The sequence below is a fragment of the Pagrus major genome, chromosome 23 (assembly GCF_040436345.1).
Source record: "Pagrus major chromosome 23, Pma_NU_1.0".
In the NCBI taxonomy this organism is placed as follows: Eukaryota; Metazoa; Chordata; class Actinopteri; order Spariformes; family Sparidae; genus Pagrus; species Pagrus major.
This window is the reverse complement of record NC_133237.1, coordinates 661,272-689,029: the sequence shown is the minus strand read 5'-3', so window position 1 is coordinate 689,029 and position 27,758 is coordinate 661,272. Positions and strand designations below refer to the sequence as shown.

General features: G+C 41.9%; 1 protein-coding gene across 2 annotated transcripts in view; it reads right to left on the bottom strand.

Annotated features, from left to right (window-relative positions):
- Positions 1 to 27,758, bottom strand: part of nbr1b (NBR1 autophagy cargo receptor b) — a 66,488-nt gene that overhangs the window by 25,238 nt on the left and 13,492 nt on the right. For both annotated transcript variants that reach the window (XM_073493928.1, XM_073493930.1), the window contains exons 8-11: positions 26,269 to 26,394; positions 10,678 to 10,884; positions 7,713 to 7,872; positions 6,020 to 6,103 (exon numbers count right to left, since the gene is read on the bottom strand). In XM_073493928.1, coding sequence (XP_073350029.1) covers positions 6,020 to 6,103; positions 7,713 to 7,872; positions 10,678 to 10,884; positions 26,269 to 26,394 — 577 coding nt within the window. The remainder of the gene's footprint in view (positions 1 to 6,019; positions 6,104 to 7,712; positions 7,873 to 10,677; positions 10,885 to 26,268; positions 26,395 to 27,758) is intronic.

Sequence of the window (27,758 nt, the reverse complement as noted above, 5' to 3'; positions counted from 1 at the left end):
TAGGTGTCAGAACGTCTCTTAAGCTTTTGTACCATTGTGCTATGTATCCATCAGGGCCTGGGGATTTATTTGTTTTCAGTCTTGTTATGGCGGCTTTGACCTCTTCTGTTGTTATTGCTGACGTTAATGTATTACTTTGACTTTCAGAGAGTACCGGCAGATTCACTGATTTAAAAAAATCATCAATTTTGCTGTCGTTATCTACCTGTGGTTGAGTGTACAGTTTTTCATAAAAATTTTTAAAGCATCTTTTAATATCATCAATGTCATGATGCGTTTGTTTAGTTACAGGATCCTTTATGGAATAAACTGTATTATCTGCTTGTTGTTTTCGTAATTTAAAGGCAAGGAGTCGAGCATATTTACTGCCTCCTTCATAGTATTTTTGTTTGGTGTATATAATTTTTTTTTTAATTTCCTGTGCATATATTTCATTGATATCATTTTTTTCCATTTCTATCTCTATTTATATATTTGGGTTTAAAGTATTTTTGTTACTAGTTACTAGTTTTTCCTTCCTGCGTTTTTTTAAGCAAGGATGTCATAGCAATTAATTTACCTCTCATTACTACCTTGCATGCATCCCAAAGTACAGTCGGTGACACCTCTCCGTTATCATTGTATTTTAAATACTCCTCTATTTCATTTGTTATGTGTTCAGCCCTGTCTTTGTTTAGGATACTGGAGTTCAATTTCCAGAGTGTTTCTTTAGGTCTAGTTCCTATTTTTACTGACATGTAAACTGGGCAGTGGTCTGATACATCCATACATCCTATGTGGCATTTATTAACCCAATGTTTGTCCTTCTTAAACATCAGGAAGTAGTCAATTCTTGAGTATGTCAAGTGTGGGGAGGAGAAGCAAGTATAGTCCTTAGTCGCCAGGTTATTTTCTCTCCATACATCAATTATGTCTAGTTCTGCCATTAAGGTGCGTGTTTTTTAGCAATATTCTTGGATTGGAGAATTCTTGTGCCAGAAGAGTCCATGTTCGGGTTTAAGGTTAGATTGAAATCTCCTCCACAGATCATTATTCCCTGTGATTCCATTACTATTTTGTCAATTATTTGTTGGTAGAATTTCCATCCTGACCCTGGTGGTGCGTATACATTGTACAGAGTTATTAAAACACTGTCAATCTTGCCCTTAATCAAAATAAATGTACCTTCCTTGTTTGTTATTTGTGTTAGATGTTCATAAACAACATTCCCTGAGATCAAAATGGCCACACCTCTATTGTGTTTTGATCCATTCGAGGATGAGAATACATGTTTGAAACCCTTCCTTTTAAGTTTACTGTGTTCTACTTCTGTGAGGTGTGTCTCCTGTAGGAAAACTATATCTATTTTCTCTCTCTGTAATTTAGTTAAAATTTTGTTCCTCTTAGTCTGTTTAAGAATCCCATTAACATTCAGGGTAATTATTTTCACCATTTGTCTAATGGAGTGAAGTAACTTAAAACCTCCCTGTGCACTGTACTTCTTACAATAAACATTCCAAATGTATTTAAGTCTTCTCTTTTCTCTGAACAGAACAATTTTTCAACAGAAACGGAAACAGAAATATAATAAATATATAAATATATATATTTATATTATTATATTTATTTATTATAAATATTATTATATTTATATAAATATAAATATAAATAAGAACAGTCTCTTCCATGAATAGGGAAAACATTATTCCCTTTAAGTCCCTGTTGGTGGGTAGGGGATTATTCCTTTCCCAAAGGATGGGGCCCCCCCTAGGAGTGGAGTGGTCTCTTCCATTCCTCCTAGATATGTCCAACATTAGTCAAAATGTAATCCAGCCAGTCGTATGCTGTTAGTTCTTTGCGTTATTTTGTATATTTAGTAGTGACTGAGCAGTTTTGTAAGGTTAAAGAGGGCTATATTTTAGAAGGGTCTGTAAGAAGAAGAAAAAGATACAAACCCTGCATCTTAAAACTAGATGTTATAAATTAACTAGAAATAAATGGAACATTACTATGTCCGTGGATAATTCAAACTGAAAATTCCTCTTTTCTAAGCATGTGTCCTTGTGTGTCTTCTACACCAATCACATCCTTCACTTCAATTCAATTCAATTCAATTCAATTCAAAACACTTTATTTGTCCCCGAGGGGTAATTTAAAAGGCATGAGGAGCAGCATCATTAAAAAGGACAAACAGAATATCAACAACATAAAATCATATAAAGTGCTATAGTCAGTATTTTCAGTGACCGTCACAGTCAAAGTGCTCTGTGCTTCATGGTAAAGTGCCGTGTGCTGTGTGCATTCAGTCAGTTGAGGGGGCAGTGATGTTGGGACAGGGAGGGGTCAGAGTTCAGGAGCTGGACTGCTGTGGGGACAAAGGTGGCCCTCCTCCTTTGTGTTCTGCAGCCTGGACAGCGCAACCTGCGGCCTGATGGGAGCCACTCAAACACTGAGTGCAGAGTGTGTGAGGGGTCATGTAGGATCCTGTGAGCAGTGCGGATTGTTTGTTGGTCACAGAAAGATCAGTTCAGTCTCTAGCCCTTCAAATTCAGTCCTGCATGATCACTTATCTGTCTCTTCAGCGCTGTGTTTCTCTCCTGAACTCCTGTAGCCTCTCCCTCACGCACGTTGCCGTTTGGTTTCTGTCGTCTTTGGAAGCCACCTGTTGCCATGGAAACGCCTTCCGTATACATTCCTCCATGTTCATGTCTGACGTGACCCTCGGAGTTTCCACCTCTATCCCGTGTGCCCTCAGGTCCAGTGCAGCCTCCCGGGCGTTCTCGTAGGTCCAGGTCCCGGTGTTCCAATGGATGCGGATTCTTGCGAGAGGGGTCTGAAAACGTATTCCTTTTTCTTTTAAGGCTTTCTTGATTTCTTTGTAGGCTCAGTGCTTGATCATCACCTCATTTGCATAATCGTGATCAAAAAAGATCTGCTTTTCACCCACATGCACCATCTTTTTCCATGCTGATTTTAGCACCATCTCTCGAAGTTCAAAATAACAGATCTGGGTGGTGAGTTCGGGTCGGGTTTTGCCACCAGTGCTCTGTGTGCTCTCTGGATCTCTAGGTTGACTCCGTCTGGCAGGGTGAGTTCGGTGGTGAACAGGTTGTTTCTCCTGGATCTATTCTGTAAGTCTGTCAGTGTTTCTTGTAACTTACTGTGTTGATTTAGAAGCAGCAGAAGAGCGTCTTTAGCTACCGGGCCGCTACCTTCCAGTTCTGATATGCGCGTTTCAGCCTCCCTGATAGCCTGGTCTTGAGCTTGTAGAGTAGTGGCGGTTTCTGCTAGCTTCTGGCTAATATCTTGTTTGAATGTAGTTAATTCTTCTCTTACGTCTTTTCGGAGGTCGGCTTGAAAATCTTTAAAGGTCTTTTGCATCTCGTGTTTGAATTCCTGCAGGTCTTTGGCAACAGATGTTAATTCCTGAAGTAAGTCACCAGCTTGAGTTTTCTCCGCTAGCATCTTGTCGCCATTTTCTTCCACCTCGGAGCCCTCCGAGTCTGGTTGTTTCGCCTGTTGCGTTATATTCCCTACTTTCTGTACGCCTTTTTGTCCTTTAATTGTCTTCGCTCCTTTCATAGTGACAAAACATAGCCTCTGAAGTAATAATATCTCGAGTTTTAGTTAGTTTTGCATCCGACTGGTATGGAGCTACTGCCTACTGCTGCATACCATGATGCTGTCTCACCCGGAAGTCTTAAAACTATTTTTAATACTGTATCTGAAGACATACTTACCATTGTAAGTGGTACTCCCTACAGCTAGGTGTCTTCCCCACTGATTTTGAAACTGTTCTGGTAAAGCCCCTTCTAAATAAAGAGAACCTGGATATTTTAACGCAGAGCAACTACAGACCAATTTAAAATCTCCCATTCTTAAGCAAAATTTTAGAGAAACTAGTTTTTAAACAGTTAAGTACCTTTTTAAACTCAGACACTAAATTAGAAATGTTTCAGTCAGGTTTTAGAGCACATCAGAGCACAGAGACAGCATTGCTTAAAGTAGTGACAGACATCAGATCAAATCTTGACAACAACAAGCCTTCGGTTCTGGTGCTACTTGACCTTAGTGAAGCTCTTGATACTGTGGACCACCAGATTCTTTTAAATAGATCAAGTGAGCATGTTGGCCTGTCTGGAATCTTTTTAAATTGGTTTGACTTGTATCTTTGTGGAAGAACATTTTTTGTATCCATAGGCGACTGTTTCTAAAATCGCTACGAGGTTGCCTGTGGGGTACCACAAGGATCAATTTAATGGCCGTTACTTTTTAATTTGTACATGCTACCCCTGGGCAGTGTCATCAGGATGCACGGCATCTCTTTCCACAGCTACACAGATGACACTCAGCTCTATGTGGCCGTGTCTCCTGATGACACTGGGCTGACAGACTCACTTTTTAACTGTATTTTAGATATTAAGGCCCGGACGTCACAGAACTTTTTACAGCTCAACCAGGACAAAAGGGAAGTAATGAACATTGGTTCAAAGGCTCAGAGAGAGAAACTGGTCTCCAAACTAAATTAACTAGGCATCAACCCAAGCCAAAAAGCCAGAAATCTTGGCATGATCTTTGACTCAGATTTTAATTTTAAAGCACATGAACGCAATGTCACAAAAACAGCATTTTATCATTTCAAAAACATTTCCAAAGAGAGGCCTTTTCTCTCTCTGAGCAACACAGAGGGACTAATGCACGCTTTCATAACTAGCAGGCTAGACTACTGTGACGCTCTCCTTTCTGGTCTCCCAAAGAACACAATAAAGCAGCTGCAATTCATTCAAAATTCTGCTGCAAGAGTGCTGACTAAGACCAGAAGGAGAGCACACATTACGCCTAATCTGAAGTCTTTACACTGGTTGCCTGTAAAGTTCTTTTATTTGTTTATAAGGCACTACATGGCCTCGCACCAGACTACATCACACAAATGCTTTTAATTTATGAACCAGGAAGGCCCCTCAGATCCTCCGGCTCCTCTCCTTTAGCTGCTCCACATTTATTCAGTCTGGCTTTTATGTAGTGTCTTATAATTATTATAATTTCTTATTTCTTTTTGATAAGGTTTTAATGTTTAAACTTATTTTAATTTATTTTGTTTTTATCATAGTCCTATATTCTTTTTTATTATATCTTATATAGATTTTATTTATTTTTATTTATTTATTTCTACTGTTGTTCTTTTTATTCTATACATATTTTATAAATGTTTTAAATCAAATTTTACATACAATATCTAATTTTATTTCTATCATTATTTTCATTGCTTGTTCTTTTATTCTTTATCTTTTATTATTTTAACTTTTCATTTTATTGCAATTGGTGTGCATTAGTCTCTAAACCTGCTTTTATACCATGTTTTTTCTTTTTTTTCCAATCACTTGTACAGCACTTTGGATTGCATTTTGATTTGTTTGAAAGGTGCAATATAAATAACGTTTGATTAATTGATTTCACTACAGTTTTAATGTCTGTATCTATAGAATATGTCACAGACATGAGAAGAATACACACAACAGGCTCTTTCAATGGGGTAAAAGAAAATCACCGTCAAGCACTTCACAAGCGTCCAATGTGGCCAGCCTGTTAGTAATATACATTATATGATCAAGTACAATGTATCCATGGTTTACATTTTTGGTTATCCCATCATTGAGTAATGTTCTCCTGCTTTGTGTGTAACAAAGTGAATGTGATTCTGAAATCATTCCTGCCCATTGCCCTTAGTGTAGGTGTGGAACGCACAACAAGCCTCTTTCTCCATTACAATACCTCAATACATGTTGGGTAGACAAGCTTGTTAAAATATGCAGTAATTGAGTGCGTGTATGATGGAATTGTTTGGGCTTTGACGGCCATCTAGCTGGCTACTGTTTCTCACTGGCAGACGATGGTAATAACCTGTACAATACAGTGAAAATGACAGAGCAGTTGATGCTGACAGTTTCCATGTGGTTTAATTCTACAAAGAGAAAACAAGTTCAGGGTACTTTTCCAAAGAAAAGTGAAAATGAAAACTTCCTTAATGTTGCCATGTCACCTGTCCAGGCTGGAGGAAGGGAACAGACACTTCTCTCCAACGGTCCCCAGATCCCACCGCCAGGTTTCCCCACATGAACTTCAGCTGCAGGGAGCAAGCAAGGCAAAATATGACGAACGTTTAACAGTGGTAGTTTATTTAAAGGATAAGAAAAAAAGAATAAAAAATAAATAATTTACTACTAATAATGTATAAACTCATACAAAAGTAATCCCACTCATACTTCACTTTTGACCCACTAGAAGTGTGTGGTGATGCCTAAGACCCTGCCCTCTGCCTGTTTTTTCTTATTTTTCTGCGACCTTTTAGCCCATCAGCCTGTGGGCAGCGGTGTGTAGCCCTGAGCCAATGACAGTCCAAGGTCGGGACACTATAAAACATAGTCAACAGGTGATGTTACTGCTTCGTCTCTCTGCTCTGCTCTGTCTGTGTGGACAGCAGGTCAGGGTTGAACTACACAACCCTGACCTGCACGGCTGTTTGCTGGCTGTTGCTTCATCAGTCATAGTTGGAACAATATCAATAGCACAAGGAACTATTCATTCCTCAACTATAGCGTGCATCTTTTTACACTGTGGAGCGAGCTGAGTATTTGAAGGCACAGACGTGTAGACTCCAGGTGGCGTTGTAACTTGTTTGGTTACATAGTGTCAGAAGTTCATATTTTGAGACATACAAAAAGCCGTGCTCTCTCTCTATTACCTGCTGTACTGGTCAAACCGCGAGCGAAATATGGCTTGTTATGTTTTACGTCTTTGTTTTGTAGTTCCCCCGTTTGGTGTAGATTCATTCTCTGCTTCACATTTAAGTAGGAGTCCTGTCACAAGCTTGTTCATTCTTTGCTAGGTGTGTAGAACCATGCGTCGTTCATTTAGCCTCACCATGCCTTGCCTTGCCTTGGGGGCAGACTGTGGTGTGTTCTCTCATTTTCTGGAGTCATGTCTTCATCAGAAGTCACACGACGTAGATATGTTGGGTTTAGTGTGTTTCTCCATGTCACCACAGTCTGGCAACAAAGCAAGTTTCGGTGACGTAAAGACCCTTCCTTCTTTTTAAGGTTCCTTGGTTGTGTCATCTTGGAGGTGTGTCTCCATCTAATCTGTGATGCTCCCTTGCTGGTAGCTTAATTGCAGTATCTCTGTGCACCTGGGCCCAGTATGCTGAAGTTACTTAAACTCCTGCAGTTGACTCTCCCTCTCTCTCTCTCTCTGCTCTGGCCCTCTCCACAGGCACGCCATGTTTTGGTTTTGGTGATGTTATCCTCAGCTTACCTTTTGCTTTGTTTTGCACACCTGCCCACTCATTAACATCATACACAACTGGCTTTACTGATTTCCACATCCCATGTTGTAAATATTAATTTGATCATTTAATTTGGTCTAATTTGGTTTAATTTGATTAAATAAAGCATTCTTCAAACATTAACCTTGGTGGTTTCTCCCTTTTTGCTGTGTCCTCCTGAGCTGGGTCATGACACTATCATAGCATGACTGAGCATGAAGAAATTCTAATGACAATTAATTTCAAGACTACAGCTACTGGCCAGATTGCTTTGAATTTGATAAAACATATTCATGGTGTGCAGAAGATGATATATATATATTTATATATTTTTGGTGCCACACAGCCAAAAGGTTTCAAAATCTAATTGGCACAAGATATAGTATAGTATAATATAGATAAAGTTTTTTACCTTAGTATCAGCGCTCCAGCTGATTGTTCCAGTGTTTCTCATCTTCCAGTATTTGATAAACTTGGTCCCAGGACGTAGTCGGGTTCCATCAGGAAGGTTCTCGTCCAGAAATGCAGCCGTCATGGCTGGAACCACCAGGGGACAGGGGCGCTTTGGACGCCTAGGCAAGGAATACAAAAAGTTTGACATTCTTATTCTTTCAAAAATGTTTTGACCAAATTTCAGATCAGATTTGATCAGTTTTGCACATCATAGCTAATTTTTATTTAATCCATATTTGAAATGTGGACCAGGCATAACCTACAACAGTGGTTCCAAACAGTTTTGTCAGTTGTACCGGGGCTCGACATCAAGGCTTGTCTGCTTGTTCAAGACAAGTGGATTTTGTACAAAAGGAAGTGTGTAAGTTGAAGAATAATGTTCTTGGCCACTGTTAGTTAAAGTTAAAGGTCACAAAAGCATATATATATACTGTATCTACAACAGTTATAAAATCGAACGAAGAGATTAATCAGACAAAAGTAATATACAAGCTGAAGTGGGGTAAAGGTTGAGATTTCACAATGAGTTTGCGAAGAAAAAGACGAACAACAGTTGACCAGTACGTCATCGTGCTCCCGGAAGCGGCTGCATGGCCTTATAAAGGAAGCAAGCAAAATCTCCCTCTTAAGCAATAGATGGCCAGCTGAGAGAGTATAAAAAACGCAGCAACAGAGGAGACAATGTTCTTCCTCCGCTCTCCTTCCTTGGATTAACCTACAAGACGGAGTATATGAGCAGCCTATCATCGCAGAATGGACTTCAAGAGATTCGCAGTTGGATCCAAGGATAACAGATATATGTACATATACATACAGTGGGTACGGAAAGTATTCAGACCCCTTTAAATTTTTCACTCTTTGTTTCATTGCAGCCATTTGCTAAAATCAAAAAAGTTCATTTTATTTCTCATTAATGTACACTCAGCACCCCACCTTGACAGAAAAAAACAGAAATGTAGAAATGTTTGCAAATTTATTAAAAAAGAAAAACTGAAATATCACATGGTCATAAGTATTCAGACCCTTTGCTCAGTATTGAGTAGAAGCACCCTTTTGAGCTAGTACAGCCATGAGTCTTCTTGGGAATGATGCAACAAGTTTTTCACACCTGGATTTGGGGATCCTCTGCCATTCTTCCTTGCAGATCCTCTCCAGTTCCATCAGGTTGGATGGTGAACGTTGGTGGACAGCCATTTTCAGGTCTCTCCAGAGATGCTCAATAGGGTTTAGGTCAGGGCTCTGGCTGGGCCAGTCAAGAATGGTCACAGAGTTGTTCCGAAGCCACTCCTTTGTTATTTTAGCTGTGTGCTTAGGGTCATTGTCTTGTTGGAAGGTGAACCTTCAGCCCAGTCTGAGGTCCTGAGCACTCTGGAAGAGGTTTTCTTCCAGGATAGCTCTGTACTTGGCTGCATTCATCTTTCCTTCAATTGCAACCAGTCGTCCTGTCCCTGTAGCTGAAAAACACCCCCATAGCATGATGCTGCCACCACCATGTTTCACTGTTGGGATTGTAATGGGCAGGTGATGATCAGTGCCTGGTTTTCTCCACACATACCGCTTAGAATTAACGCCACAAAGTTCAATCTTCGTCTCATCAGACCAGAGAATCTTATTTCTCATAGTCTCGGAGTCCTTCATGTGTTTTTTGGCAAACTCTATGCGGGCTTTCATATGTCTTGCACTGAGGAGAGGTTTCCGTTGGGCCACTCTGCCATAAAGCCCCGACTGGTGGAGGGCTGCAGTGATAGTTGACTTTGTGGAACTTTCTCCCATCTCCCTACTGCATCTCTGGAGCTCAGCCACAGTGATCTTTGGGTTCTTCTTTACCTCTCTCACCAAGGCTCTTCTCCCACGATTGCTCAGTTTGGCTGGACGGCCAGGTCTAGGAAGAGTTCTGGTCGTCCCAAACTTCTTCCATTTAAGGATTATGGAGGCCACTGTGCTCTTAGGAACCTTGAGTGCTGCAGAAATTCTTTTGTAACCTTGGCCAGATCTGTGCCTTGCCACAATTCTGTCTCTGAGCTCCTTGGGCAGTTCCTTCGACCTCATGATTCTCATTTGCTCTGACATGCACTGTGAGCTGTAAGGTCTTATATAGACAGGTGTGTGCCTTTCCTAATCAAGTCCAATCAGTTTAATTAAACACAGCTGGACTCCAATGAAGGAATAGAACCATCTCAAGGAGGATCAGAAGAAATGGACAGCATGTGAGTTAAATATGAGTGTCACAGCAAAGGGTCTGAATACTTATGACCATGTGATATTTCAGTTTTTCTTTTTTAATAAATTTGCAAAAATTTCTACATTTCTGTTTTTTTCTGTCAAGATGGGGTGCTGAGTGTACATTAATGAGAAATAAAATGAACTTTTTTGATTTTAGCAAATGGCTGCAATGAAACAAAGAGTAAAAAATTTAAAGGGGTCTGAATACTTTCCGTACCCACTGTATATGTTGGATAAATATATATGTATGTATATAAACATACATGCATGTTTACATATATACACTGCCATTGGGTAGTGTTGTTGTGATGAGGGGGTGTACTTGGTCCACAACGGTGTTTGGATGGGTGGTGTGTGTCAAGTGGCATTCACATGAATGCCAGCACCCAAGGTTTCCCAGCAGAACATCACATTGTGATGAGATGATCAATGTTATTCATGTCACCTGTCAGTGGTTTTAATACATATTAAAATATATATATATTTATAATATATATAATGATATATATATTTATAATATATATAATGATATATATATATACACATATGCAACTGCAGGAGTAGCAGTGGTTGGTGGTAGTGACTTCAGACTTTTAATGAATAATTTCTTCATTTACTGAGACATGAGAAAATGACTTCTTTTCTCCTAGTGTTTGCTACGACCTTTCAAGTTTGGACCATATGTTTTTTCAGTAACTTACTCAGGGCTGTTGTGCTGCGTGGCTCGGGGCTGCAGAAGGACAGGGGAGGAGCTTCCATCTCTGTGGGAGGAGCTCCACTGTATGCCCCGCCTCTCCATCCTCAGCTGTTTCCGGATTTCTTTGACCTCTGCCTTCAGAAGACGCTTCTCTGCTTTCAGTCGCTGCTTCTCCGCCTTCCGGAAACTGCGGTCGCCTCGCCTGTAGAACCTGAAAGGGAGGCACCAAACAAAAATGGTAAATAGAATATATTGATGAAGGTTCTCAGTCATCCAGGTCATGGTAATTCTAAGTGCTGTATCATAGGCAACTGGACTTGTTTCAGTTTCTTGAAGACGTTTCACCTCTCATCCAAGAGGCTTCTTCTGTTCTAACTAACTGGAGGGGAGTTGCAGGCTTTTAAACTCTGTGTGGGTGTGTTCTTACAGAGTCGTTAAGGACACCTGTGAGCTCTGAGTTTCAGAGTCGTTAGGGCCACTTGTGAATTGTTGGTCAAACCGGCCTTCATGTGGGTTTCTAAGGTTAGGTGAGCCCATGTGTGAATGGTTGTTAAGCTGTCTGGGGAGAGAACTCAGTACTGCATTGTAGGTGGGTGATAAGTAATGTCTTAGGCCACCTCCTCTGTTCAAAGACGGTCGTTCCAGTATGACATAGATGGATTCTATTACTCTTCTTTCAAACCATCTGTCTGCTCTGGCCAAGATGTTTACATTGTTGTCCTCAAAGGAATGATTTTTCTCCTTCAGATGTAAGTGGACAGCAGAGTCTTAACCTGAGGAGTTGGCCCTCCTGTGTTCTGCCATTCGTTTATGGAAAGGTTGTTTTGTCTCACCAATGTACAAATCTGTGCAGTCCTGGCTGCACTGAATAGCATTACCTACATTACTCTGTTTATGCCTGGGTGTTTTGTCCTTAGGATGGACAAGTTTCTGCCTCAGTGTGTTGGTAGGTTTAAAGTGAACCAGGATATGATGTTTATTAAAGACCCTCCTGAGTTTTTCAGATGTTTCTGCGATATAGGGAATGACGATGTTGTTTCTTTTTTCATTTTCTCCTCTCCTCCTCTGCTCTGGATCTTTTAGTGGTTTTGACAAAGGTCCAGTTTGGGTTGCCACAGGTTTTAAGCACTCCCCTGATGTGCTTCAACACGGATAATTCCTAAGAGCTTATGCCTGGGTTCCAGCGTGAAAGGACACAGGGCCGCAATGATCCTTCAGAGGGCTCAAAACCAGCTACTCAATGAAAGAGTGCGACAGATTAATTTCACCATCGATGCACTCACTACTAAGAATGACCAGACATTTGAGGAACTAACATCATTACTACCAAGCAATGTCCTGGAAAATGTCTCCAAGTTTGTTGAGAAGGCAAAAGCATCGCAGCACACTAAGGGTAAGGAATGGCAGACACAAAAATTCCAAACTTTACAGGCACGTCAAAGCAACTCACATAGAACGGAAGCTCTCACCTGGAGAAATAAGAACATCAACAACACAGCACATCCAGACATACAAGACAAGTGGGTGAAAAACCTGTCCAACAGAGAGCTTACCCAACCAGAGAAGGATGTCCTTGCCAAAGGACTGAACTTTGCAGTAGCTCCAGAACAGATATGGGTAGTAGATCTCATCACAGCAACAGAGTCAGCCATCAGAAACAACAAACTGGCAGACACAAAGGCAGAACAGCTATGGTTGAAGGTATCAGCCGCTCTTGCTAATGCAAAAGCACCCCCCTCCAACCTCACTACTGAGGAAAGGAAGGCCCTGGCATCACTCCAAAGAGACCGGAACATCACCATCTTGCCGGCAGACAAAGGGAGATGCACTGTAGTGCTAAACACAGCGGACTACCACACCAAAGTCACTGATCTGCTTAGTGATACTAACACCTATGAGACTCTGAGGCGAGATCCTACCTATAGCTACAAAAAGGAAGTTATAGAATATCTGCAAAAACTGGAAAAGGACAAAGCCATTGACAGACCATTATATTACAGACTGTACCCTGAGGAAGTCACCCCATGTATCTATGGACTCCCCATCTATGGAAGGAGCACCACTCAGACCCATCATCAGCAGCATTAACTCAGTTACTTGTAACATATCCAAGCACATAGCCAGTATCCTAGCTCCTTTGGTCGGTAACACTCAACACCACATCAAAAACTCACAGGATTTCGCCAGCAAGGTGAAAGAAATAACACTGAGCCGAGGCGAAACAATGGTTTCTTATGATGTCACTAGGGATGTCCCGATCAGGTTTTTTTGCCCCCGAGTCCGAGTCCGAGTCCTTTGATTTTGAGGACTTGCCGATACCGAGTCCCGATCCGATACTTTTATAAAACAATAAAAAATGAAGAAGAGAAAAGAAAATTGTGCAGGATGTCCCTTTTATTATATTTTAACACGTGTACTGTTGTAAACTGAGCACATAGGAGGTAGGCAGCTTGAACATTCTTAAGTCAGTACAAAAAAATATTCTTCACATTAGAAGTAGAACAACTACTAGTGCAACATTAGAACTTAGTGCAATCACAGACTCAATAGTCTAGTATATCACAGACTCAATATAGTCTAGTACAAATATAGCAGCTTAACTTAAAATGCCCACACAACAGACATGATAGCAGAGGGCTGCTTCAGCTTCAAAACAAACAGGCGTGCTCTGCGCGCATGCGGTGTTTCTGCGAGCTGTCTGTCTCTTGCAGAAAGGGCTCTGGCTGTGTGTCATGTGACACACACAGACAAGGTCTGATTCGGTGCGGTGCGGTGGTAGTAAATACTAATTTTATTCGAATTTATGTTTAATCACCAATAGCCAATATATTAAAAACTGATAAAAATAATGACTTTCAATTAGGGCTGAACGATTTTAGGAAAAGATCTAATTGCGATTTTTTTTGGCAGATATTGCGATTTCAATTTGATTCACGATTTCCTTCAAATCAAGCTTTCAGTGCAATATTCACATTGTACAGTAACATTAAAACATTAAATGCTATTACTCTAATGCAAGGATGAAAACTAAAGTTAAAAATTGCTTCCAAATGTATTTATTAACAAGAAACATGCACGGCTGATGGCTGCAGTTACCCTAACGGCCGCAACGGCCGTCGTGTCACTATTGAGTCTTATTTCTTGATCCTGCCCCAAGTTCCCAAGTTGGCAAAAGATGCTGTAATTGTAGTCTGTTTGCTACAGTGGGCCTGAGTATCATTTTCACCGGACTTTTTCGTTATGCACTCGTCATGCAAATGCCTGTGGTGATTTTTCAATTGCCGGTATAAATTGGTTGTGTTTCCGCTGGATGTTGCAACTTTAGTGCGACAGGTTTTGCACAGTACCTGGTGCACGTCTGCAGGCTCAAACCCGAAATACTCCCAAATGACCAACGTGCTGTTTTTCTTGGGGATTAAATCCCCTAACTCCGCTTCTGGTCCAGCTGGAGCCATTTCAGATAACGTTAAGGAGCAGGTTAATACTGATTGGTTAGCGTGACCTGTCCACGAGTAGGATGCCGCTTCTGATCGGTGAGCTTGGCAGGATGGTAGGGAGACGGCATGTATGTGTAAAATAGTTGACACAACAGATCCTGGGTCAGTCAGGAGCGCTGCAAAAACCGCAGCTTTGGCGATCACATGATCGCGTTGTCTGAAATCGCAATTTCGATCAGAAAACGATCAATCGTTCAGCCCTACTTTCAATATATATATGTATATATATATATCCGATCCCTGATCGGCTCATAACGTCCGAGTCCGGATCGAGTCTGCAATCACGTGATCGGCCCCGATTTCCGATCACGTGATCGGATCGGGACAACTCTAGATGTCACATCACTTTTTATTTGCATTCCCACTCAAGAAGCTGTTAAGATGGTGAACAAATGCCTGCTACAGGACAGCACTCTGTCAAGCAGAACCAACTTTACCTCAGATCACATTTGTGCCTTACTTGACCTCTGTCTGATGACCACCTACTTCCCGTACAGTGAAGGTTTCTACAGACAGAAGCACGGCTGTGCCATGGGCTCACTGGTGTCCCCAATAGTGGCCAACCTCTACTTGGAAGAAGTTGAGAGCAGAGCCTTGATTACCTTCACAGGAACTGCTCCCAGCCACTGGTTCAAGTATGTGGACGACACCTGGGTCAAAATCAGAGCAAGGGAAGTGGAAACCTTCACAGAACATGTAAATGCTGTGGACAATAACATCAAGTTCACATGGGAAGATGTAGATCTGCCCTTCTTGGACTGTGCAATACACATTGAAGAAGACAGAAGCCTCAACATTGAGGTGTACAGAAAACCTACACACACAGATCAGTACTTGCTGTTCGAGTCTCATCACCCACTGGAGCACAAGCTGGGGGTCATCAGAACCATAAACCATCGGGCTGAGACCCTGCCCACTAAGTCAAAGGGGGAGGAGAAGGAACAGAAGCACATCAGGGGAGCACTTAAAACCTGTGGCTACCCAAACTGGACCTTTGTCAAAAACTAAAAGCTTTATCGAAGTTTATATGGGGAGGAAAGAAACCCAAGATCAGATACAAAACTCTGCAGCTCCCAAAGGACAAAGGAGGCCTGGCTTTACCAAGCCTTAGGGAATATTTTTACGCTGCACAAATAAGACCTCTGATATATTGGTGCAAGGATGAGTATGTTGCAAGATGGAAAAGTATAGAATTAGGGCAAAAAGACATTGAAATACGAAACTTAATAGCACACAAAGGACTATTGCGCAAGTTAGGCAACCAATTGGATTCAATAACTAAAGCTACAGTTGAAATATGGAACAAGGTTGTTGAAAGATACAAATTGGAGAAAGAGACGAAGATCTTGAGTTGGTTCGCATCTGATTCGAGGTTTGTACCTGGTACGAATGATAAAGGCTTTAAGCTATGGATGAAAAAAGGCATTACAGCAATATGCACCATGGTCGAGCAGGGGAAGCTGCAGAGTTTTGAAAAGTTAAGGGATAAATTTGGACTAGACGAACATGAACAATATCGATACCGACAGATAAGGGATTATTATGAGAAGGAGACAAAAACTGACACTGATAATGAAGTTACTGATGTGATGCAGGAAGACTTCCTCTCTCTATATCAAAGAAAAATGGGAAAAAGAGTTGAAGGAACAAATAACTGAGGAGGAATGGTTTAATATTTGTAAAACGCAGTGCACGGCCACCAGGGTTTGGAGAGAATTCAATTGGAAAAATATGGTCAGATTTTTTATAACTCCAAACATTAGGAAGGAAACTGTAAGTAACCAGCAACCATGCTGGAGACTATGGACACATGGACATAGCCCATATGCATATTTTTTGGTCTTGCCAAAAGATAATAGGATATTGGGATAAAATATGGCGGGGTTTAAGAAAAATAATAGGATACGAGATACCCAAGTCTTGTAAGATACTTTATTTGGGAAATTTGACAGATATAATATATATAAATAAAGATATAAAGATATAATACAAAAAGAGGATGAGTATCTTGTTAAAGTTCTGCTATGGGCAAGTAAAAAAGCAATAACAAGGTTATGGTATAAAGCAGAACCACCGACCGTGGAGCAGTGGGTGAGCACTGTGGAAGAAATATTTGTAATGGAAAAAATTACACATAAACTACGATTACAAGAGACTAGGGCTGTCACTTTTTCAAAAAATCAAGTTCGAACGAATTTGAAATGACACGCAATTTATTCGAATGAATTCGAATAAATCTCCGCCCCCCCCCCTCCCCCCCCCCCCACAACACCACACGACATTATTTTCATTATTTTATTAACTTCACAGGCCGTCTAACATCACATCACCGTCTAGTAGCACTCGAATGTTAATATTAAATGTTTTTTTAACAGCTGTATTAACGCATCTGAATAACAAATGTTCTCTGAAAAATCTAAAAACATCGTTTTCTACATCTGTCAGTTCTACCGTGCTCTCAATAAAAAAGAAGTTTAAAAAACAGTTGGACCGCACTTTACATTCATAGTGAAACTGAAAGTCTCCAGGTGCTACAGTATTAAAAACATAACACACAACATAAAGAAAATAGTAATAAGAGTTAAGATGAAATAGAAAATGTAACATCACAGACAACAGGAGAGAATTGCTCCTAGCTTTGAACTAAAAATGTAGCAAACAAGGTAAAACAGAACTGATAGGCAAGCCGAACGGCCCGTCGGCCCGGCTTAATTTCTAATATTAATAGCCAAAAACACAAGTCTATCAACGTGATCGGGATCAAGTGCGGCTCTCTTTTTATTTACAATATTACCTGCCGACGAGAACACCCGTTCAGAGCGTACAGAGGTTCCTGGCACACACAGCTGGTGTCCTCCATTTTCGATCCATTTTTAGAGCGCCCTCTGCTGGATCACAAGGCGAACTACTTCAAACGGTCTGTTGCGCTTATAGACTGTACATGTTGACTTCGAACAGGTCATTACATTCGAATAAGAACTTGCCCCCCCACCTTCGAACGAATATTCGAATTTCGAATAAAAAGTGACAGCCCTACAAGAGACACAATTTCAGGAAAAATGGGAACAATGGACAGATTATAGAACACAGCAAGAGGACACCACCATCACCACTGGACAATAAGGACACTGATATGTGAATAATTGCTTTGTGGAGTGTGTAAAACCTGACACTGTAATTGTTGAAAGAAAATTTCAATAAAAAAATAAGTTTAAAAAAAAAACTAAAAACTAAAAGCTCCAGAGCAGACAGAGGAGACGAGAAAACGTAACAACATCATCATTCCCTATGTCGCAGGAACATCTGAGAAACTCAGGAGGATCTTCAATAAACATCATATCCCGGTTCACTTCAAACCTACCAACACACTGAGGCAGAAACTTGTCCATCCTAAGGACAAAACACCCAGGCATAAACAGAGTAATGTAGTTTATGCTGTTCAATGCAGCCAGGACTGCACAGATTTGTACATTGGTGAGACAAAACAACCTTTCCATAAACAAATGGCAGAACACAGGAGGGCCAACTCCTCAGGTCAAGACTCTGCTGTCCACTTCAGAATCAGAATCAGAATCAGAATTCCTTTATTTGTCCCGCAAATGGAGAAATTTCTCTGTCACAGCAGCCAAAGGACAGTAATTACAATAAACAATAATAAAAAGTAAAAAATAAACAATATAATAAGAAGATAAGAAATAGAATTGACTCGTATCATAGTATTTACAATATGAACAGTGTAATTATAAACAGTGTGGTATCTTTATCTACAAATAAAAAATAATAAATATGGGTATTAAAAATTGTCCAGTTAGTGCAAACCAAAATGTATATGGATATGTGTAGAGTATTTTATGGCATAGTGCACATGTGAGGTCTACTAGGAGCAGTGCTGGTTGTACAGTCTAACAGCAGCAGGAAGGAAGGACCTGCGATACCTCTCCTTCACACACTTGGGGTGTATCAGTCTATCGCTGAAGGAGCTGACCAGTGTGGTGATAGTGACCTGCAGGGGGTGGGACTCCTTCACCAGCAGCGATGACAGCTTATCCATCATCCTGCTCTCTCCCACCACCTGAACTGGGTCAAGAGGGCATCCCAGGATGGAGCTGGCCTTCTTGATAAGTTTATCAAGTCTCTTCCTATCTGCTGCCAAGATGCTGCTGCTCCAGCAGACTACACCATAGAAAATGGCTGATGCCACCACAGAGTCATAGAAAGAAGTCAGGAGTGCCCCCTGCACCCCAAAGGACTTGAGCTTCCTCCGCAGATGGAGTCTGCTCTGACCTGTCTTGTATGCTGCTGCAGTGTGATCAGTCCAGTCCAGTTTATTGTTCAGGTGAACTCCCAGGTACTTGTAAGATATCACCATCTCAATGTCCGTTCCCAGGATGTTCACATGTGTGCAGGGTTGTTTGCGCCTGCGGAAATCCACCACCAGCTCTTTGGTCTTCCCCGCGTTGAGCTGGAGGTGGTTCTGCTGGCACCAGTCTATGAAGTCCTTAATAAGTTCTCTGTAGGCTCCGTCGTCCCCGTCCCTGATGAGGCCGACGATAGCAGAGTCATCAAAGAACTTTTGTAGATGGCTGTGGGGTGATTGGTGGGAGAAGTCGGCAGTATACAGGGTGAACAGGAAAGGGGCCAGGACTGTTCCCTGTGGGGCTCCTATACTGCAGACAACTGTGTCCGACACACAGTCCCGAATCCTCACATGCTGTGGCTGGTTGGTGAGGTAATCCAGGATCCAGGACGTGAGGTGTTGGTCCACCCCCGTGAGCTCCAGCTTGTCCCCCAAAAGTGCAGGCTGTATGGTGTTGAAAGCACTGGAGAAATCAAAGAACATGATCCTCACAGTGCTTCCAGGCTTCTCTAGGTGGGACAGTGATCTGTCCAGGAGGAAGATGATGGCGTCGTCCACTCCAATGCCAGGCTGGTAGGCAAACTGGAGTGGGTCCATAAAAGGACCCACCAGGGGGCGGAGATGGACAAGGACCAGCCGCTCCAGGGTCTTCATCAGGTGTGAAGTGAGAGCAACTGGTCTGTAGTTGTTGAAGTCCTTAGGGTGAGGGATCTTTGGTACTGGTACCACGCAGGAGGTTTTCCACAGCAGTGGCACTTTTCCCAGCTTTAGGCTCATGTTGTACTCAACAATCCTGCACAGCTGGTCTGCACAGGACTTGAGGAGCCTGGAGCTGATCCTGTCTGGGCCCGTGGCCTTCTTCACCTTCATCTTCCTCTGTTCGTTCCTCACCTGGATAGTGGAGAGGGACAGATTGGAGCAGGGGGGCTGAGTGTCGGGTGGGGGAGGTGGGTAAATGTCAGGGGGAGCAGTGGGGGGTGTCTGCAAGCTGAATGCAGAAGAAAGGGAGGTAGAGGTGAGAATGGGGCAGGAAACAGGGGGGGTAGAAGAGGTGGTGGGCAGCAGAGATGACTGGGCCGGGGGAGGGGTGGGTGTCTAGTCAAACCTATTGAAGAATAGGTTCAGGTCGTTCACCCACGTCTGATCCCCGGCAGCCTGATGCTGCATTCCAGTTACATGGGAGACCACTCGCCCAAGTTGCTCTTGCGCGAGAACGTGACGTCATTTCCTGTCTTGTAGCACTAATAGCGTTCCCGTTTGTCTCGCTACACGACGAGTCGGAAGAACATGGACGCCATCAGGGTAGTAGCAGGCTAGTCATTGTTATTGTTATTGTTAGCTACATTAGCCTCTTTAGCAAACCAGCTCGAAAACAAAACTTTACATTGTATTGCACGCACAGCAAGACCGTGCAATGCATAAATTGGTGACCGGATTAAAGCAGCAATGTAATCAAATGTGTAAGAGCATTTAAAATCGACATTAAAACGACCAACTTGGTACAAATACAAAGAAAATACATCAATTATGGGCGCAGCCATCTTTGTTTGACGAGTCGTTTGTCTATCCTCGCTCAACTCGGTGTACTCGCAGGAGCACCGAGTCGAAGTTTATATAGTCCGTTATGCAGCCTGTTAAACTGTCGATGTCCTCCCCATGAGAAACACACAGTTCTTCCCACACAGTTGAGTCAAAGCAGTCCCTCAGAGCCTCTTCAGACTCCTCAGTCCATGCCTTAACTGTGCGAGTTTCCACTGGTTGCCTGTTAACAAGGGGCTTGTAAACAGGCAGGAGATGCACCAGGTTGTGGTCAGATCTTCCCAGGGGAGGGAGGGGGGCTGAGTTGTATGCCTCCTTGCTGTTGGCATAAAATAAGTCCAGTGTTTTATTGTCTCTGGTGTGGCAGGTGACATATTGTGTGAATGTGGGCAGGGTGGAGGACAGAGAGGCATGATTGAAGTCCCCAGAGATGAGGAAGAGGGCCTGTGGGTGCTGTGTCTGCAGTGACCTTGTGACTGAGTGGAGAACGTCACAAGCTGCATCAGCGTTAGCAGAGGGGGGGGGATATACACAGCGAGTACAATCACCTGTGTAAACTCCCTCGGGAGGTAGTACGGCCTCATGCTAACCGCTAAAAGTTCAATGTCCTTACTACAGACCTGTTCTTTAAAAGTGATGTGCCCAGAGTTACACCATCTGTCATTAACAAACACAGCCAGCCCTCCTCCTTTCCTCTTACCGCTCTCTGCCGTCCAGTCTGCCCGCCGCATTTGAAAACCGTCCAGGTTAACATCCGTGTCCGGAGTCTGCACCGTTAGCCACGTCTCAGTGAACACCATGATGCTGCACTCACGGTAGTCCTGATGCCGGGTCAGCGCCGTTAGCTCGTCCATCTTGTTGGGGAGAGATCTTACATTCCCCATGATGACAGACGGGAGGATGGGTCTGTAGTGTCTCTTCCTGCTACGGGGAGCAGCACCGGCACGGCACCCACGTCTCCTCCTCTTCAGCTCGCGCTGGACATCGGGCTGCTCGAGCGGCGGCACCGCGGCACTACTGAGGGCCAACAGCTGATCCCTACTGTAAACAATAGGGCCGCGTACAGGCTCCCCGGACACGGCGGAAAACAGCGAAAAAAGCAGTATTAAGACCAGAGCAATAAAAACAACTCTGATCTCCATACTGCCTGGAGAAAGAGCTCCAAAAAGAAGTAAATCAAAACAGTTAAAAAGTACGAAAAGTAATATAAAAAGAAGAAAAAGCTCAAAGGTGAGGGAGAGCTGCTGTAACAGGCTGCCACTCACGCGGCGCCATCGCCACTTACATCTGAAGTAGACAAATCATTCCTTTGAGAACAACAATGTAAACATCTTGGCCAGAGAAGACAGATGGTTTGAAAGAGGAGTAAAGGAATCCATCTATGTCCAACTGGAACGACCGTCTTTGAACAGAGGAGGTGGCCTAAGACATTACTTATCACCTACTTACAATGCAGTACTGAGTTCTCTCCCCAGACAGCTGGAACAGGATGAATTGTTCCAACGTTAGTGATCCTCTGACTTTTTATCTGGTGCCACCATCAGGTCAAAACATAAATTTGTCCAACACTTTATTTTATGACCAAATGCCAGCAAAACTAAGAACATTCACACCAGCCTCAGCTAATTACCTAATTAGCAAATGTTAGCATGCTAAACTTCAATAGTCAACATGGCATACATAGTCTTTTTAACAACTACTTTACCACAAGCGCTCTACAGTTAGCACTGTGACTCACAGAGCCTTTTTCTGGCTGATTTACTCTTGTACTGTACCCAAGTACAAAAATACTTAAATATTACCATTTTATGCCACTTTATACTTCCACCCTACTGCCGGTATATCACACTTTTCCACCACTACATTCATGAGACTTTACGTTACTTTACAGATTAGGATTTTACTTCAAAACATATGATGAGTTTATAAAGTATTATAGATTAATGTTATAGATGTTCCAGATTAGACTATCCACCAGTATATAAAACATATTAAACTGCACTTCAACCAGTTACAACAATGAAATCCGTCAGTGATAATGATCCAATATTCTAATATATAAAACACTTTCTGCAGAACAAATACTTTTACTGTGATGCTCTGTACACTTACATACTTTTACTTCAGTTTACATTTTCAATATGAAAATAATTTTACATTTAATTATTTTTTAACTTACAGTATTGCTACTTAAGTAAAGAATCTGAACAATTCCTCCACAACAATTTGAAATATAACCTTTCAGTCGAATTTTAGCATACGCAACTATGAACCCCAGGCTGTGAATCATACTGCTTATGTGACTTTATTGATCTGAGCAAAGTCAGATCTCTCGATACTGTGGTGTTTGTCAGCGGTCCTCTACCGACTGTTGGAAGAGGTGATGAGAGATTCAGCAGGTTGTTGATGTTGAAAAAAAGGCTCAAAGCTACATGTGCCTCTCAATCAGTGAACTTTATTGACAATTTTAACAATTCAAAATCTGGGAACGCAGACACCTCTTTAAGGCAGATGGATTTTCCCTTAACAAATCAGGAGTAAGATTGTTAACCTCCAACATATTTTACTCTGTGCAATCACAATTTTCACATCCTATAAAACAAAACTTAAATTTCCCATTTTTATACATTAAAGCAGGATTTTTGTGTAAACCTTCACTCATATTTAGTGTTAGCTTCAAACAGAGAAGACAGCTGTGCCAGGAGGAGGAGTCTTCACCGCTGCCATCATCGCCCCCCAAAGAGGAGTGCCCTCCAGTCTCAGCGGGAGGGAATTTCCACTCTCCACCACCCCAAACCCCACCCAACTCTCCGCCCTCTCCAGTAAGCCTCTCCCCCTCCTGGATTTCACGAAAGAGATGAAAGAGCTTGTCAGTGCTGGAATCAAACTCACACCACGTCCAAATCCCATATTCTCTCCCCTAAATCTCTCTCACCACCCAGCCCCCATCCCACCGGCACGCTTGAGACAACCATCACCGAAATGTCATCACGTCCTGTGATCCTGTCCATGTAGAAAATACAACTAACTCTAACTGATATGTGCCGGGTCCAGGCTACAAAGTTGATATCATTAATGTCTTCCCCCCAGAAAAGCTGGGGCCCCTTGGAGTTCAGGTAGCTTCCTCAATTCCTGTGTTTACAGGTAATAGAAAAATGGTGAATTTGCTGAGAAACAGGAAGTGCCTAAATAAATCTGCCAATCTATTAAATTTAGCTCCCATTCCTCGACAGCCACAAACTGTTGCAAAAAATTGCACAGTTGACTCTCTAAATTTAGCTCTATTAAACGTCAGGTCTCTGGCAGGAAAATCGTTTCTAACACATGATTTTATCATCAAACACTATCTTAAAGCAACACTAGGTAGTTTGGACTCATTACTAACCGCCAGCTGGTTGAGAAGCGCAATTATCTTTGAGAGTGATATATCTGTGTACACTAATGTTCAAACTGAGGTTGTCTCAAAGCGTTACATCACTGAAAACACCAGAGACATATTCATTGAGGCTTTCTCTTCCACACCTCCCCTCTCCAGGTTCTCTGTCAATGACCTTGTAGATCATTTCAGTTCTAAAGTTACAAATGTTATTGATGCCATTGCACCCACTAAAGTGAAGGTGGTCTCGAGTAACAAAAAATCTCCTTGGAGAAATGCCACGCTGGTCAAAATGGATAAAAAGGAATGTGGAAAAGCTGAGCACAGGTGGTGAAAAAAAAATCTCCAGGTTCATTTTGACATTTATAAAGAGAGACTTTACATTTTTAATTTAGAACTGAAAAAGTCAAGGCAGTCCTTCTTCTCAGACATTATCACCAAAAACAATAATAATGCACGTGCCCTGTTTGCTACTGTCGACAGGCTAACAAACCCTCCTGTGCCAGTAGCCTCTGAACATCTATCTACTAGGACCTGTAATGAATTTGCATCCTTCTTCACTGACAAAATTCAGAAAATTAGACAAGCAGTCAGTGCCACCGTACCAGGTACAGGAGGTGTGTTGTCCATGTGTCCACCTAAAACCAATTCTAACACCATGGCACAATTTGATCCAATCAATGACGCCTGCAAGAGATAATACGACATTTGAAATCTTCCTCCTGTTGTCTTGATATTTTACCAGCAGGGTTCTTCAAAAAAGTTTCAGACTGCATGACTCCAGATCTGCTACAGCTTGTCAACATGTCTCTTCTCTCAGGTGTCTTCCCCAAGCCATGAAAACTGCAGTTATTAAACCACTCCTGAAGAAGAACAATCTAGACACATCAGTAATGAATAATTATAGGCCCACATCAAACCTCCCAATTTTAAGTAAAATCATTGAAAAAGCTGTTTTTCAACAGCTGAACAATTACTCAATAATAAACGGCTGTTTGTCTTCCAATCAGGATTTCGACTACATCACAGCACTGAGACTGCTCTAGTCAAGGTCCTCAATGACATTCATTTAAATACAGACAATGGCAAAATTTCAGTCCTAGTATTACTGGATCTCAGTGCTGCGTTTGACACGGTCAACCACAATATACAGTACTACTGGACCGACTGGAAAAATGGGTGGGACTCTCTGGTACAGCACTAAATTGGTTTAAATCCTATCTAAATGATAGAGACTACTTTGTGTCTATTGGTAATTACACATCTGAGCGGATGAAAATGACACGCGGTGTACCCCAGGGCTCCATTATGGGGCCTCTGCTATTCAACATTTACATGCTTCCTCTAGCTCAGATAATGGAAAACAACAAAATATGTTACCATAGTTATGCAGATGACACACAAATGTACAACCATCTCAGGGGGACTATAATCCCATACAAACTATGAGTAGATGCGTTGAACAAATCAATGATTGGATGTGTCAGAGTTTTCTTCAGTTAAACAAAGATAAGACTGAAATAATTGTTTTTGGAGCCAAGGAAGAACGACTTATAGAACTACTGCAACTCGCTCTTGGCTGGATTCCCAGCCTCTGCGACTAAACCATTGCAACGTATCCAGAACGCTGCAGCGCGCCTTGTTTTCAATCTACCCAAATTCTCCCATGTGACCCCCCTCCTCCGTGACCTCCACTGGCTTCCTGTTGCGGCCCGCATCAGATTCAAAACCATGGCCGTCAACGGAACACAACGGAACACTTTGCTCTACTACATTAGCTGGCTGGCTGGTACCGGCATCGCTAAGAGCAAACAAAGGCCGCTCAGCGAAGTCGCGACTCTTCTCTGCTCTGGCGCCCCAGTGGTGGAACAAACTCCCGACCAACGTCAGGACAGCAGAGTCACTCGCCATCTTCCGCAAAAGGCTCAAGACTCACTTGTTCAGATGTCACCTCGACCCTGCATAGCATGACTCCCTCCCCAACCCAAAAAAACAAACAAACAAAAAAAAAACAAACAATGCACTTGTATGGTCTTACCCTTAGCACTTAAATCATAGCACTTATGTACTTAAGGTATCCTTGATAAATAGCAGCTACTTTGCTCAGATGAGGGCTTGAAAACTGTTTCTATTTTTTCATTTCTACTTTATCGACGGTGATATGTTGTGGTTTCTTTCTTGTGACAAATGTACTTATTGTAAGTCGCTTTGGACAAAAGCGTCTGCAAAATGCCCTAAATGTAAATGTAAATGTAACAGTCTCTGCTCAGCTTCAATCTGTAATGTTGAAAACTACAAACCAAGCCAGAAACCTCGGTGTAATCATGGACTCAGACCTGAACTTCAACAGCCACACTAAGACAATTACAAAGTCAGTCTACTATCACCTTAAGAATATATCCAGGATAAAATGACTTATGTATTTTTTGTTGGAAAAACGTATCCATGCTTTATCTTCAGCATTTGAATTAAATGCTAAAGAAAAAGAATAGCTGAATTAATACAAGGAAAAATAAATACGGAGACAAATTAAAACAGAAATATAAATTTATGTCACATCAAATTAATTAATATCTACATTTGTCTGCAATATTATTTTAGCGCATTTAATGGGATATTTATTTATTTACTAAGGCACTCAGTTCTTTCTGATTTTGTTGGTTCAGCCCTCCATAGTCTCGTCCACGTCATGTCAAAACACTTTTAACAATTCAAGGTCTGTTGACAAAGTAAGCTGTTCAGGCTAATGAAACATGTTATAGTACAATGGCTACATATGTAGAAACTATTTCCTATTAATAAAGTTAAGAAGTAATTCTGTCCTACCTGCTGTGGTCTGGGGCAGGTGATCCGTGCTCTGGGATTGACAGGGGAGTCCTGGCTCTCACCAGGTTGTGACTGGGATCATGAGAGAAGCTGCAGGGCTCACACAGAGTACAGGAGGTGCACACACTGAGCAGAGACAGGGAGAAAGGGGACGGGAAAAGAAAGATTGAGAGAGGGTGGAGAGACAGAATGGTGAAACATGAATGGGAGAGAGATAGAGAGATGAGAGAAAGGGTAATTCCAATTAAAGAACTGACACCATGATGTGGAATAGGCAGCAAATACTTAAAACCCTTCAGGGTCTACAACATTGTCCAATGACAGAGCTTGAGGACTTTTTGTTGCGTTTCTATGAGGCCGAGACACATGAAAAGTGAAAGCAGAGCGTAGAGTCATGATGTTCAGGTAAACAGAAAGTGACTCTCATTGTTAAGTTTCAGATATCAGGAAAAGAAACATTTCTGTGCTGTGTCAACACTGTTCCTTCACCCTAGTCCCCTCTCTGCTCTCTTTTCATTCTCTCAGATGGTAGATTTCAGTTTCCCGACATGCCTTTCAGGTCCAGCTTTGTCTCTGACTACACCTTCACAGCAGAAAATGATAATAAGACATGATGTACATTGATGTGCAATTATTACACTTAAGTGATACTAGAAATATGACTGTCTGCAGAATGGTAAATCACTGTAATGTTGTAATGATGAACCAACAGAGAAATATCAACAACTCTGCAGTGACCCTCAGCTTTAAGGAGGATTCAGCCTGTTTTAGCTCATTTTTTCTCTCTCTGCTCTGCTCTCATCAGCGTTGTTTCCAGCAGAGGCAGGTAGCTGTTTTTAGGGACATTTTCAGGTAAATCCACTGCACACTACCTGCTTCGCACCAAACACCTAGTTAGAGACTAGCTGGTGAACTTATTGGAGCAAGAGGTTAAAAGATAAAGAGTCAGATATTAATCTCCGAAGGGGGGGGGTTATATTTTCACCCGCTTGTTGGTTTGTTTGTCAGCAGGATTACACTAAAACTACAAATGTCTATGAAACTTGGATGGAGGATGGGTCTCAGCCCAAAAGAGACCCCATTAACTCTTGCTGCAAATCTAGCAAGGGGCTGATCCAGAAATTCACCACTACGCCATTCACCAGAAACTCAAGCTTTTAAGAATTTTTCATCATTAAAGGTCTTGTCTATAGCCTAACCAAATTTGAGATATGGATTGGAGAAGTTCATTCAAGTATGACCTCTGGAAATGGTCAAAAATGCAATGGGGCCTGTTAGGTATTGGCGGAGGTATGCGCTCTATTGAGTGCTATGCTAGTTTTCTAAGGAATTGGTGGAGGCCAAACTAGAGCCAAAAGGATAGTGAAAATTGGACTTTCATTCATCAAGTCGACACATACATGACTACAAATGAATACTTATGTTGCTCATGTTGGATATATATATATATATATATATATATATATATATATATACATATATACACATAC